The 15,266-nt window shown below is 35.7% G+C and overlaps 2 protein-coding genes across 3 annotated transcripts; one reads left to right on the top strand and one right to left on the bottom strand.

Annotated features, from left to right (window-relative positions):
* Positions 1-356: 356 nt before the first annotated feature.
* On the bottom strand, positions 357-11,792 carry LOC148623692 (D-aminoacyl-tRNA deacylase 2-like). Of its 2 annotated transcripts, XM_088565731.1 has the most exons (5): positions 11,743-11,792; positions 10,137-10,206; positions 8,590-8,737; positions 6,794-6,863; positions 357-746 (listed from the first exon to the last, which is right to left on the bottom strand). In XM_088565731.1, exons 3-5 carry the CDS (start codon positions 8,707-8,709, stop codon positions 433-435), a joined length of 504 nt encoding a protein of 167 aa, XP_088421857.1. In that variant the 5' UTR covers positions 8,710-8,737; positions 10,137-10,206; positions 11,743-11,792; the 3' UTR covers positions 357-432. The 2 variants fall into 2 exon arrangements, with proteins under 2 accessions (XP_088421857.1, XP_088421858.1); XM_088565732.1 differs by lacking the exon at positions 11,743-11,792 and having other exon boundaries at positions 10,137-10,237.
* LOC148623693 (uncharacterized) lies at positions 8,914-11,646 on the top strand. Its single transcript, XM_088565733.1, has 2 exons — positions 8,914-9,061; positions 10,575-11,646. The coding sequence occupies exons 1-2, from the start codon at positions 8,939-8,941 to the stop codon at positions 10,668-10,670; spliced, it is 219 nt and encodes a 72-aa protein (XP_088421859.1). The 5' UTR covers positions 8,914-8,938; the 3' UTR covers positions 10,671-11,646.
* Positions 11,793-15,266: the final 3,474 nt, after the last annotated feature.

Below are 15,266 nucleotides of genomic sequence, written 5' to 3'. Positions count from 1 at the left end.
TGAATTTTGAACGTCGGACGCTGTTTCGGAGCTTGATTAATTATGTATTTTCACTCTCGGACTTTCTCCCGCCAACAGGTTTGCCAATCACAATTTTTCAAATTTATTTGAAAGTAACAATAAATTACTGAGAAAATCTATGAATATTATAAAATAATCAATTGGTTATTGTGTTACTTTTTGTACGCGGGATTCGGCCCAATTTTAGAGCTCACAGAAGGAACAGTCCGCAAGTAGGCAAGTTATCCCACTCGGACTCGTTCAAAAGAATATCCGGATACAGGTAATAAATACATGTGGATCTTGAACTTGGCAACACATTCCTTGTAATATACTCCAAAACATTCACTAACGGATTTGACAAAAATTCTCCTTTATTATAAGTGCTTTTTATACCATATATAATGGAAATTCAACACAAAGTAAAGTTGTTTAAAATTCAACTATGTGTGTGTATGGTCCATTTGTGTCTGTCCTGAAAACTTGTCTGTTACCGTAAGTTCCACTTTTTACAGAACATGCATGGTTGTTTTCCTTCACCATGTCATTGCAAAGTTGTACAAAGTCTTGATACAGCCTTTTGCCTTCTTCCTTATCAATGTTTCTGTGGTACTGCATTAGCTTTCCTTTCAATGTGCCCCCAAGAGTGGCCTGTGGAACAATAAGAACATCTCCAGGTAGTTCCAAAATGGATACCAATTTGCCTTCGTCATTTTCACTTAGTCTTGTATTAAGAGCAGTTTTTGCTATATATAAAAAAAAAACATCATATTTATCAATACTGATCTACGAAAGCCCTTTGAACTAAATTTTCGCAGTCTTAAAAAAATAATTTTCGTGTAATAATGCGATACTTTTGTGTAGTAACACGAAACAGATTTTATAACGCAATATTTCGCAAAATAATACCAATTATTTTGTATACATATTATGAAAACACGCATTCACAATAAAAAGTCATTAGACTTGTGGAAAAATCTTGTACTTAGTGTCAACTTATGACGATATTAAATATAGATAGTACATGTACACCGCTTTTGTTCTACCACGAGCTCTATCTCCTAGCAGAGGGTATATTTAGCGACGTGATACCTACAATGTAGTTATAATTAGGAAACTGTCGGTGTTTGCGGTGGAGTACCACGTAAATTATATATGTCACGCATACTAATCGACTTTCCCCGCAGTTAACACAAAAGGGTCTCATAGGTGACATAATTTTCACCATGCATTCCGACAAAACAATGTAGGCATGAATACTTTATTGAATAGAAGACTTGCTTTTTATACCAAATTACGCCAAATAGCACAAAGAAAGCACCATATTGACGGAATGTCTGCAAAACAAAAGCGTTTTTTTTTCAAGTTAATATTATGGAGAATAAATCGCAGGTAGGTAATAGGCGTGAATCTCATTACATTTTTATATAACAAGAAGACTACTGTCGTCGACTGTCATCGACGTTGTTGTCGTTTTGTTGAAGTCTCTTTAACTTTCGTTAATTGACGGTAACTTAAGTAATTTCCAAACACATTGCTCTTGAGGACTGGCCTAAGGAAAATGAAAAATGGTTTGTTGTTAACCATATTTTTACTGATTCTTTTGTCAATGGATAGTATAAGTCCAATATTTGCTGTTATAACACATGATTTCGTAATCTTTTTCTTTTTTTTTTTTTACAAAAAATACAGACCCCAAGTACCTGTGATAAAAATGTAAAATGCAATAAGTTACGGTGACCATTTTATGTAGAAATAAAGACTATATGATTCTCTACCAAAAAAAAAAAAAAAAACCAAGCTCACTTGTGCAGATTTGATGTGCATTTTTTTTCCACAGCAACATAACACATGTGCACTAAAACTTGTTGGGGACTATTTTTGCACTAAAACTTACGCGTACGTTCTAAAAGCTCATTGGTTGAATTAATGGTATGTAACCTAAATAAACACGAACAGTAAGCGTGCCTTGCTTCAACTTCGTATTTATTTATTAGTCGGGCTGCATATTTGATAGTGGGAGCAAGCTCCTGTGGTTATATACTTTGAAATAACTAAAATATTGGATTCTGAGAAGTTTTTGAAAACTGTTTTACATTATTAGTATTTGACCAAATTAACACAGAAATTTAAGTGACTTGTATTGTGTTTATTTTCGTGAGCAACACAGAGGATGGAAATGGATAAACACTGACCACCAGCACGACAGAGGGTGGAAATGGATAAACCCTCATCACCATCAACACAGAGGATGGAAATGGATAAACCCTCACCACCAGAAACACAGAGAGTGGAAATGGATAAACACTCATCACCATCAACACAGAGGATGGAAATGGATAAACCCTCATCACCATCAACACAGAGGATGGAAATGGATAAACCCTCACCACCAGAAACACAGAGAGTGGAAATGGATAAACACTCATCACCATCAACACAGAGGATGGCAATGGATAAACCCTCACCACCAGAAACACAGAGGATGTAAACTTGATAACTCCCCACCACCAGCAATACAGAAAATGGAAATGGATAAACCCACATCACCAACAATACATGCAGAGGATGGAAATGGATAAACCCTCACCACCAGCAACACAGAGGCTGGAAATGGATAACCCCTCATCACTAGCAAATAAAAATCCGATAGTTTAGACTACAGAGTACAAAATGTGCGTATAGGAAGTACAATCTATAAAATTGTGAATACAAAAGCTTCATACGGATGCCTGTACATGCAGACAGAACTTAGTATCATTTCAGATATAATATTCTCAACTTTTACTGCGAACTAAATATGATGATTAATTTGGTTTGTATTAACAACAATCCAATTAAAAATAGTTAATCTCTAACCTCACCAGCACCTGTTTATTTCTATGTATTTACCCGAATAAACCAATCGTTCATTATATTATGTCGCCTACAAATACAATATTCTTAGACTCATAATAAACCATTTGATGTTTAGCTAGAAATAAAAACCATGCGAGATTATAAATAGTCATCGCTAATAGCAATGAAAAAGAGCAATGCTGAGTGCCAATTGGAAGGGTTGTCATCAGAAATTTCATGCAGGGACTGGCAGACCCATATACTAGTATTTACAAAAAGGGGTCATTGGTTCCGATTAAGAAACTTATATAATGAAAGAGGTTCCAGGGGACAGGCAAGGACTACACTCCCTGTTCCAGGCCAATATTTGGCGCTCATTTTTTGCTAAACTTTTAACAAAAGGGTAGTATAACCCCCGAAACCATCTTGATCTATCACCAACTGTATCGTGTATTTTTATTACGGTTACCGTCTCGTGACGTCGGAAGGCCGGAGATGACAAAAAAGAATGAAACTTTGCTTATAGACGATGGCATAGGAATTTCGATAATGCATTTCTCAGGTATGGTTTTAGTCTGTGGTCTGGTGATGTTACTTTTTGTAATAATAATTCTGTTTGGCTATTTGGCCTTGTGTTATAATAGAGCTGTATGTGCTTCAGGGCTTTCAAAATGCATGGCGAGTGTTTCATGCACCAGACAACTGTTGAATTTTTATTCTAAGACTAGCGTTTATGTCAATGTACGTGTCTCTGGAACTACGTGCCCAGAAACGAATTAGTACCAGATTGCCGAATATTTCTGATTTCGGTTATTTAAACCGAATCCCAGTTTGCCGAACCCATATTGTCGACTCCTTCTTGTTTTGGCTTTTAAAACAATACTTAGAACTTTTTGCTAAGGAAAAGGACATTTCATAGAGCCTAAAATTTTACCTGAACGAGAAAGGAACATCGATGCATCTGAATAGCGAAATCGCAAATAAACTGTTCAACTTATATTGCGTCTTTGTCCCAGATTGCCGACTCCTTCTATTTTTGTTTTTTTTAAACAATAGACCCTTTTGTGCTAACTGTTGGATAGTCGATGAGCAAGCGTAGAGCATGCTCAATATACACTTCCGCGAGGAAAATTCTTTTGTTCTACCCAAGCCCTACCTCGCGGAAGTGTATATTGAGCGTGCTCACCAACTTACTACAAAAGGGTCTATTCTTATGACTGTTTACATTTTTTTTTAAATGGAAATGACATTTCAAAGAGCTTATAAAAAAACTTTATTAGAACCAAACTTTATTCTATACCTCTCACTCCACTACACTCCCTTTACAAAACAAGTCTTGACACTCCTGTTTCTGACCCCACCTCATCATTATACAGACTTGTTGCCATCATTTTGGATATTGGTTTCCACAGACTCTTTAAACCAGTTTGTGTGAAAAGTCAAGATGAAGAAAAACGATCATTTCTTCCACTACCGTTTGTCAACAAAGGTATAGATGCAATTAATTTGGCTAACATCCTCCATCACAAAACCGTTACCAACAAAATTCCCCAATATTTCAAAGACAAATCCATACCAATTGTTTCATATTCCTATACTTCACCCATTGCATCCAAAATTTTCAATTATAAAAGGCTATTGCAGAACCTCGAGATTGAGGACTTCAAGGCTAAACCACCTGACTGTTCTTGCAAAACCTCTCCATTCAAATATGGTCCTTCTGGTCACGTTGTTACGGGAAATTAAACCATTATCGAAAACGAATCTCTGCGTAATATCCTTTCTAAAGGTCCCAAGTACCGTGAATCACGCTCCATAAATTGGAATTATAACTGTAAAGTTCTTATGGACGCCGTCGAGGACTATGCAAGAAAATGGATAAAACGAGAACAAGAAGACATTGATTCTCTGTCAGAGTGGTTAAAGGCCGTGAGGTCTTTAATTTTGAAACGAATGAAAGTTTTAAGTAGGTCAATGAGTGCCAATGCTACATCAGTTTTCAAAGACCCCGATGTAGCAAAAACACTGTCTACTATACATGACAAATATGTTGTCGTACCAGCAGACAAAGCCCAAAACAACATTGTTTTTGTTTGCAAAACGTTTTATATCCAATGTTTATTATCAGAGGTAGGCGTAGAAAATAATAGCAGTGATAAGACCTATACTGCTACCACTCTCTCCAAAGAAGAGATTGTGGAAAATCATAAATCTGTGCTATCCTCTTTTGGTCTCTCTACCAAGGACGATGATTGTGATTTACCGTCTATGTACTGGATTCCTAAACTTCACAAGAATCCATACAAACAACGTTTCATAGCTGGATCTGCAAAATGTACCACCAAACCTCTTTCAAAACTTTTAACTTCTATACTCACAACTGTCAAAGAGGGCCTGCAGTCCTACCACAACACTTGTTACTCCCGTAGTGGTATTAATTCAATGTGGATCCTGAAAAATTCGAAAGATCTTTTAGAGACAATCACTTCAAGACTATTACCTGAATATAATAGCATTAAAACCTATGATTTTTCAACACTGTATACTTCTATTCCCCATACTCAGTTAAAATCCCGACTTAAAAACATTATACATCGTTGTTTTTCCAAAAAAAGATGGTACACCTAGATACAAATATATAGTTCTTGGTAGAGATTCCTCATACTTTGTAAGAAATAATTCCAAATCATCTTATAAATATACAGAGGAATATGTTTACAAAATGCTGGAATTTTTAATCAACATATCTGTCCAGTGTGGTGGACGTGTTTTTCAACAAACGGTCGGCATTCTAATGGGAACAAATTGTGCTCCTTTAGTTGCTGACCTATTCCTTCACTCTTATGAGGCTGACTTTATAGCTGATCTGATCAGAAAGAAAAAATATCGTTTGGCTAGATTCTTCAATCTCAGTTTCCGCTATATAGATGACGTATTATCTTTGAACAATCCTAATTTCGGGGATCTGATACATCGCATCTACCCAAAAGAACTTGAGATAAAGGATACTACAGACATGAAGTCAGCATCATATCTTGACCTAAAATTAGAAATCGATGGTAAAGGAAAACTATTGACCAAACTTTACGACAAGCGTGATGACTTTTCATTCAGAATTGTCAACTTTCCTTTCATCTGTGGCAACATCCCTTCGGCTCCTGCGTATGGAGTGTTCATATCACTCATACGTTATGCCAGAGCTTGCCGAAACTACGCAGACTTTTTTGTATCGCGCCAGACTTCTAACAAATAGGCTTCTGGAACAGGATTATGTTGCTACAAGATTGAAGTCATCACTATAGAAGTTTTATGGTCGTCATCATGAACTCGTGGATCGTTATGGTGTATCCATCAGCACCATGAAAACTGATTTATTCAACGGGTCATGGTTTTGCTTTCCTCGTTTGTCTACCACAACTCATACGTTATGCCACAGCTTGCCGAAACTATTGAGACTTTTTGTATTACGCTAGATTTCTAACAAGTAGGCTTCTGGAACAGGATTATGTTGCTACAAGGTTGAAGGTCGTCATCATGAACTCGTTGATCGTTACGGTGTGTCCACCTGCGCCATGAAACTGATTTGTTCAACGTGTCATAGTTTTCCTTTCCTCTTTCGACTACCCTGGTCTAGACTTTTTATGAGCAACTCGGCGGGTGTTTCTAGAAAAGCAGAGGACGCTTACCCTACCGGTGGACCTGGTCCATGCTCCCAGTTTTTAGCGGAGTCCGAGTTGCTCATTTACTTTTGTTACTTTGTATGTATGATTTTAGTTACTTTATGTTCTTTGTTGTGTATGTCTGTTTTCCATGTCTGGTCTTTGTCTCTGGATTACATTCTTTTGATTAATAAATCATAAATATTGCAAATTTCGGTATGCTGTGTGTGTTTCAATGAGTACATGTAACCACTCGTTAGGGATAAAAGTGAAATGTGGCATAAAATCAACATTACCCATTTTAGTGACTGTGTCTGCAGTGCAACCCTTCAGAAAACATACGTAGATGACCAATCCCCGTCCAACCTGACAACATAAAATTGGGATCGTTCTTCACTCCTAACAGAAAATACATAATCTTTTTTTGAGTGTATAGCCATGGATAGTAAAATGCAAAAAAAAAAAAATCGACAAAACGGCATTTTCGTCGAATTATTGACAATATTATGAACAAACTCAACTCAAGAACTCTTAGACAGGACACCAACAGATCCTTTTGATGCTACTCTCCCTTTCTGCCATTTCCCCTATGATTCTGATCACAAGTAGGGCCAATTATTCAAATGACCAAAATTTTCATGAGCATCAATAGAAAAATCCTTTTTGTTCCCATAAATAAAATGCATTTTCGACATTTCTGGTCTATGCTCTACATTGAACATTTTGAGTGGGGAATTTTCAAAGAAGCATCGTTGCAATGTACCTGTTACTATGCATGTTTTTTTTTGTTCTGTGATTTGAAAAATTACGCATTCTCTAAAAGCGCAAGATGGTTAAGAAGGTGTTTTTCAGTGAAAATGTAACTTTTTGGTAAATGATATAAAAAACCATGTTTCACAAAAATAATATTCTCGTTTATTTTTTTCGTGTGTGCGTTTTTGGTTAAAATGTTATTATTATAATGTCATAAATTTGTAAATATTCGATTAGTCTCAATTTGTCATATACCTTAGCATAGAACAGTTCGTATTGTTCTAAATTTCATGTTTGTTTGTTTGTTGGGGTTTAACGTCCGAGCAGCAATATTTCAGCTATATTCAGACAATGAACATGAAATTGATGATAAAATGAACATGAAATGATGATGAAATGAAAAGGGATGGGACACAAGGACAATAGGGGGTCGACAAATTTTGATTGCCATTGGAAATAGGGAGAGGTGGGTAGGGTCGGGCAATTTAGCCTCCTGTGGCGGAACCCTATGGTTCCTACTCCGGGAGAATACCACAGTAGGGTTCTTTAACGTGCGAGGAACGTGGCATCTTTCCCAACACGGTGCACCACTATGGTTTGCGGTCAGGTTTTCCGTATTATAGCCTGACAACCCCAGCATGTAACACGCCACGGGTACCCCATTCCACCACCTGGGGCACACATCCCAGTTGCTCTGTGGGCAGAGCGCCCTAGCCCCCGGCTAGGGTTCTGAGCACTATTTAGTCGCCTTTTACGACAAGCTTAGCGCTGCTGCAGGCCTATTCTTTTAACACCCGGACCTGCACGGGTATCTAAATTTCATGATACAACACCTATTATACTGGTTTTTCCCGACCAGCCAAACCAGATTATTATCGATTCGTGACCTATTCAAATGCCTAATTCTAGCATTAGCTCGTAAGTACTTTTCGACGGACGCGGCAAAATAACGCGAAAGTTGGCCAATGTCCTTTAAATTTTTATAGTTTTATTTTGTCCCCTTTCTGAATAATTTTGAGTCATTTTTTATTATCAAACAGCGTTTTCCGGGTTACACTAGTGGGGCGCATATTTGATAGTGAAAGTACAATACCAGACCAAAAAGGGGTAGTGACATCAAGAGGCTCTGTTTACAAGTGGCAGCTAGTTGCCTGTAGACATTTCTCAATTTTAAACAATTGGTCTAGATAGATCTGTCTCAAAATTAGTAACAAATCAGAGAAATCTCATATTGGCCTTGTGTAAAAAAAAGCATAGCACTGGATTACATTTCGTTTAACAATATTTAAAGCAGTATTATTCAATGTCGTATTGAATATGCAGTTGTGGACTCAGTTACCTCAACAAACTGTCCTGTTTCCGTGTCAGTTTTAGGTTGAACTTGCAGTCTTGCCGCCAAACACTGTTGCAACACAATCCGTGATCTTTTTGGAGAATTTTTCTCACAGTCAGCACTCATTGTTTACTTCATATATTGACAGGACTAGCTAAATTCATACATTACATATATATAAACCAAGCACATATAGATCTAAAAACACTGAACTATTGATCAATATAACTTTTATAAATCAATACCATTTAAATAATTAAAAAAAAAAGGTCGTTATACAAGCAGAACTTCGAGTACCAACTAAATTAATCTAATACTTGTCGGAAATTGACAGTTGTAATTTTGCAAACTCAAAATGTCTGCGCCCAGAGGACACGATCGATCACGACCGCAAACAAACAACGAAGAGGAAATTGAAGATCCACTAGAGAAAATGCTGGACAAGACTGGTTGTAAAGAACTACATTATTTAGTCCAAGTGAGTATCGTAATTATTATCCGTGTTGCTCCTTGATGTAGCAATATTAAATTAAATTGTAAATTATTGAATTCGACCTATTTTAAAGTCGTCCCACATCTGTAGGAAACGTATTGCCATTGGGGTGAAACTTTATTGTATACATTTCATTTATGCTTTGTTTAAGAAGCATAACAGGTATATTTAGATAAATGCTATAGCTGGTCAAATGTGAAGCAGTCGCATGGAGTAGGCAAGTGGCACTTGCTACTTTTAACTAGATCGTAGATGTGGAGTGAACTAATATATATCTACTTTAGCTTTGCAAAATTAGAAAATATATATTGATGTAAAATTATGAGGTTACGGAGGACGAAGAACAAAGATTTTAACGTCAGTGGGTCCAAAAACCCACTCTCGATTTGCCGACATTCTGCAGGTAACGAGGACTGACCAATCTTCATATCTAATTCGTCGCCAGCAGACGAAGTTCCTTGACCAAAATCTGCTGTGTATGTGTGTAAAAGACACTGTATATATACATGTCTCTTAATGTGACGACTCTATTTGCTACACTGCTTCATCGGATCAAATGGATACAGGGAATATAACGTAAGCATAGAGGGTCTGAAAAATTGGAATGACCCTGCCAGCGAAACAAACACTGAAGAGAAAATGAACTATACAAACATGGAAGAACTTAATGTTTTTTTTATTTATTTCGTGTGCATGTAGGTCATAGAGTTCTTTTATCCAAAACCCTTCCTGCTTCAACCTAAGTGGATCTCCAGATCGTATTTTGTTCTACAGTTAGGATTTGCACTTTGTTGAAATTTTCTCTACAGTGTTCGTTTCTAGTAGATTTTTTACAACGTTCAAGATTATCTCAATTTGGATTTCAATGTTATACTTTCGACAATAATTTCAATACGTCACATGTATTCACTTGATGATGCAGTGAGTTGCGTTCACGTTATTTACTACCCTCCAAACTCACATAAATATTGCAAATTTCGGTATGCTGTGTGTGTTTCAATGAGTACATGTAACCACTCGTTAGGGATAAAAGTGAAATGTGGCATAAAATCAACATTACCCATTTTAGTGACTGTGTCTGCAGTGCAACCCTTCAGAAAACATACGTAGATGACCAATCCCCGTCCAACCTGACAACATAAAATTGGGATCGTTCTTCACTCCTAACAGAAAATACATGCTCTTTTTTGAGTGTATAGCCATGGATAGTAAAATGCAAAAAAAAAATGCAATACGTCACATGTATTCACTTGATGATGCAGTGAGTTGCGTTCACGTTATTTACCACCCTCCAAACTCAGTTTATGTCTAGCACTGAAGACGGTTATAAGTTGACTGAAAAATTTACTCGTTTATATTCTCTTATAACATGTTATCGTTGTACAATCCTTTAACTATCACAGATTGGGGGGGGGTGGGGGGGGGGGGGGCGGGCTTAAACAAAAGTTGATAACTTACTCTATGAGTTGTAAATATGAATATGATTTGTTTGTTTCAGGATTGTATGGCACAACATAGTGACTGGCGAAAATGTCAAAAAGAAGTGTCCAATTTCAGACAATGTATCGAAAAGAGTGTAAACAAATCATCATAGCTAATATTATGGTTGTTCCAGAATTTGATGCCACGGGTGATAAGACTTGTGCAAGCATCTGTGAAGACACGAGTGATATACTTGTTCATTCATCTGTGGTGACACCACTGATAGACTTGTCTTGTGATCAGGGTTTTATTTTCAAATATATGTCCCGTAAAAATTTTTGGGGTTATTGATCCATGAGGATCAAAATACCTTACGTCACCGGTCTATCATGGGAACTTCCCTACTATTTCTGATCACTACACAAAAATATAGTCCATTCAATACCTCTTTTATAACAAGTAAATATGTTCATTGCAATTTATCTGCTCAATAATATTCTGCTACTTATGCAAATAAAATTAAGATCAAGTCTTCATATCAATTCAAGATTTGAGGGACTCCTTTTTGGCCTTGAAAGATATTTAGAAATAAATTTACATTTAGGGATTTTATTTCTCGCAGTAATGTTTCTGGAAAGATAAAACGTGTTATTTTTTTTTTATTTTAACACACTTATAAGTCAAATTATCCATCCTATGGTTAAATTTCACCATTTATAATCTTATATAGAAGTGAAGAGCATTGTTTTTTACCAAGTAAAATTGGCGGGACAATTCAAATTGATTAATGTGTCTAGATTTTAAAAGTCTTGTGTGTATGAAATTATTTCATTAAGCTGATATTGGTTTTATGTATGTATATTTGTTATGTAGGATAAATACTCTGTTAATTTAGCTTTTGAATGTAAATGCACATTAACTTTGGGATAAATTTAAAATTGGGGAAAAAGATGAAATTGAACAAAAGTTTGTAAATGTGTGTGAAGTTGGATCAGTAGTATAACTTGACTTTCAGTTTATACATATTAAAACGGACAGTTCTTAATAGTATTTCAAATGCAATGTATGATCACAATTTTAACATCTTAAATCTTCGAAATTTTTTGTTCATGCTACAATTTTCACAAGATTCAAAAACCGTCAGTGTTGTCAGCAGTTCGATTAATACTCAAAATTGAATTAGGAAGATAGATAAGATGGGTTTTCCTCTCTAAATTGGCGATTGGAAACATGCAGATACTTGCCTTTCCTCTTCTAAGTTTGCATCCTCAACCAACAGGAATCGCAAAAACCTAAAATAAAATTTACATTTGTATCCTGTTCGGACCTGCATGAAAATGATACAATTAACTTATACCTTTAAAAATACGTTTGAATAAAAACAAAACTCAATATGTAACTCTATAAAATCAATAATCAATGAATCTGATGGCAAAGCGAAAGTGTTTAATCAACGGCAAGGAAGACCCGTTTCTTTGACGGACTCAAGCCGTAAAAGAAGAGAGTTCGAATATAACGCAAGGATCCTTTTGTAATTTACGTATAGTGATATAAAAATATGGCACAAATGTGGTAAGTAATTGTCATTATTTATCTGAAAACTAATCAAGGAATAGATGAAATGAAATGAAAACAAAACATGCGCTTACCTGTGTATCCGTTATTGTTATTTTTAACCAAGGTGAAAGTATGTTAACCCAGGTGGATGTCTTGTCGGCAATCTTCGAAAGTAATGGTGAAAAATAATTACATCAGAGCTATCGATATTCTTTCATTAAAAAACGTTGTTTTCACAATATTTTGTTGGTTGTTATCGGCATTAATTGCTTCAATTGCATTACTACAAACTTATTTCATTGAATCAGCAAATTGAGTGGAATCAAAACTGAACAAATTTGTTAGCTAAAAAAGCTTTAAAGTTTGAGACCGTAATGGATAAAAATAAACTTTGAATTGTTAAAATGATATTTATGATAAAGCCTACAAAAGTCTTAATTTGGTCGAAGTTGTAGGATGACTCTTAAAAGAGTTATTGTCCTTGAAAGACCAAGAATGACGTTTTATACCCCGCCTCACGGAATGACGAGGTATTTTGTGATATACCCGAAGCAAGTTGTGATGCCCGTCCGTCCATCCACCATTCCGCCCCTAGACAATTCCAGATTTTTTACAAACTTTGAATGGCCATTGAGAATCATAAAATATAGATCGAATTTGAATTTCAGTATGATCGGATTCTTTATTAAAAAAATGCGACCTTTAACCCTCTCCACCCCGAAATTTTTGATTAATAGGAGTTAATATTTTTTAATATTAAAAAAAACGAAAGTTTTCCTGCCGCCAATTTTATTCTTTCCTCGAAGAATTAGAATCATCTTTCTTGGAGTATTCATTCATCCATTCAAATGGCAATACAAATATATATACATATCATGCAGACAAACAGAAAATTTAAGTAGAAGTAATTCAATACAAATGTACATATAAATACTTAAGCAAGATCAATACACAAAAGAAGATAATTATCAGCGATGTCATTCTACTAGTCTAATACTTTAAGTAATTCCTGCGTATTTACATTCCGGTCCTCAAGAGTTTATAGTAGTGACTAAGGCCTTGAACGATATGTAAGTGGCAAAGTCTCATAAGTCATAAGGGTCAACGTCATCCAATACTACATTTTTTCAAGTAGTGTTACGAACAGAAGATTGTCGTCATATTCATATAATTCGGTAAATACAAATAGCGGAAAATTTTTACTTAGTAGGTTCCAAAATATATCTTGAATTGGAAGCGTTGCTGGACAATTGCATATCGCATGAACATATACGTCATTAAACATACAGTTACACAGTACACATATTTGGTTTGTCTGTAACAAGTTTAATCACAAAATAATAGTTTCTAAATATACTTTGTTTTGGCTAACTTCTAGATCGGGGCTGATCCAACACAATCTATTACGCGTTTAAATCTTCCAAAGTCACCATCGACATTTGTTCGATGGTTTCATTTGTCATCTTGTACAGTGGAGATCGAATTGTTCACAATTTTTTCCATTCAGTTTTTTTCTGGGAATATACCAGTAAATAAATAGTCCTTTAACCATGAAGTTTGTAATCGAATAATATATCACATACGTAAGACACAAAACCAAGACGGGTGCGATCAGAGTCATCTAAATAAGAAAAGGGTCGAATAAGGAATATTTGTTTAGTAAATGAATGTCACTTAATGATACAGAAGGTGACACTACGGAATTGTTGAATTTAATAATGACTTTCGGATTTACAGATTTATCATTAAGTTTATTCAATGCAAAGAAGGCATTACGCCCTTTCCGACATGCGTTTGATATACGTTCGATTGATTTAAATGTATAGTTAATTTGAACTCCCGAGTGAATATAATCATCCAGTGCAGGAATCAAGACGCCACCTATTTTCCAAGGATATATAATTGTTTGGTTGCGGGGATATTTCGAAAATCGCAATACTGCTGATTTCTCAGGATTAAAACGGAACCGCCACTTGTATGCGTAATGTGTACATAAAACATCTCTTGAAGACCGGAAGGAGACATCATCTGCCAATGCAGGGCAACAACTAATAACATTATCCATGTAATATTGTTAAAGTTTTCCAATTTAGATAACATTTCATCAATAAATATGAAATAGAGGACACCTGACAAGATATCCCCTTGCCTTACCCCTGGTGAAACCGGGAAAAAGGGTGAACATGACTGGTTAGCAGTTACAGCACTAAATGTGTCAATATGCATATCATTTATGATAGACCAAATTTTGTTGGTTATGCCAAGGCTATACAATTTATACATTAATCCTACTCTCCATACGGAGTCAAACGCTTGCTATCTAAAAATACTACATACACTTCACCTGACAATTCAATATCGTGAAAGATAGTTTCATGCAGATTAAATGAGGCAGTGGAACAGCCAAGGTGTTTTTGAAATCTCCACTGTTGGGGGTTTGTAAAATGTTTGAAGTAAGGATAATGGACGTAATACGGTTTTTAAGTAAACTCTCAAATAACTTTAGTACAGCGGACAATAAGCTAACGGGTCTATAACTTTCGGGTGCAGTTTTGGTTTTAGTACCACCTTTGTAGATCGGTACTATTAGTCCGAGTTTCCATCATTGTGGTATTGGACCACCGAGAACAACGCATTAAGTAATGTACATAAGAATTGGGCCATTTCATTTCCGCACAATTTTAAATGTTCATTTTGGATTATGCCATGCCCTGGGTTTTTTAGCTTTAAATTTGATATCACTTCGCAGACTTCTTCCTCTGTTATTACACCACCAAGTAAGACATCAAATTTGTCACAATATGGTTTTAGAATATCAAAGTATTTAGTTTCAATTTCACTTATAAAGATATTGTCAAATATTTCACCACTATGTCAACTATATACGTTTTCATAAAATGACGCAAAGGCATTCGAGACGGATTCTGGGGTATTGCATAGTTTATCGTAATAGACAATTTCTGGATATATATTTGACCTCTTTTTCGTAAACCATTTTAAAGACTTCCAGAACATACGGATGTCACATTCTGCAAACTTGTTCAAATCATCATAGCACTTTTGATCGAAATACTCGCATGCAGTCAGTTGTTTATTTCTTAAGTCATATTTTGCAGTTTTGTAGTTCTTATAACCATCAAATCACATACAGCGAGGTCGGCCCTCGGAAATCCCTATCCTACGCATCATACGTTCTTTCTTGTGTGCTTCT

This window comes from Perna viridis, chromosome 2 (assembly GCF_037379345.1).
Source record: "Perna viridis isolate PV_CMFRI_1.1 ecotype Kerala chromosome 2, ASM3737934v1, whole genome shotgun sequence".
In the NCBI taxonomy this organism is placed as follows: domain Eukaryota; kingdom Metazoa; phylum Mollusca; class Bivalvia; order Mytilida; family Mytilidae; genus Perna; species Perna viridis.
The sequence above is the reverse complement of the archived record's forward strand: the minus strand, read 5'-3'. Positions and strand labels throughout refer to the sequence as shown.

What these genes read in the sequence shown, in the direction of transcription:
- LOC148623692 (XM_088565731.1), bottom strand. Translation starts at nt 8,709, where the DNA reads ATGAGTGCTGACTGTGAGAAAAATTCTCCAAAAAGATCACGGATTGTG. An exon ending in AAACAGGACAGTTTGTTGAG is followed by an intron (nt 6,864 to 8,589) that starts GTAACTGAGTCC and finishes TTATGTTGTCAG; the next exon opens with GTTGGACGGGGATTGGTCAT. An exon ending in AGACACAGTCACTAAAATGG is followed by an intron (nt 747 to 6,793) that starts GTAATGTTGATT and finishes TTTTATATATAG; the next exon opens with CAAAAACTGCTCTTAATACA.
- LOC148623693 (XM_088565733.1), top strand. Translation starts at nt 8,939, where the DNA reads ATGTCTGCGCCCAGAGGACACGATCGATCACGACCGCAAACAAACAAC. An exon ending in AACTACATTATTTAGTCCAA is followed by an intron (nt 9,062 to 10,574) that starts GTGAGTATCGTA and finishes TGTTTGTTTCAG; the next exon opens with GATTGTATGGCACAACATAG.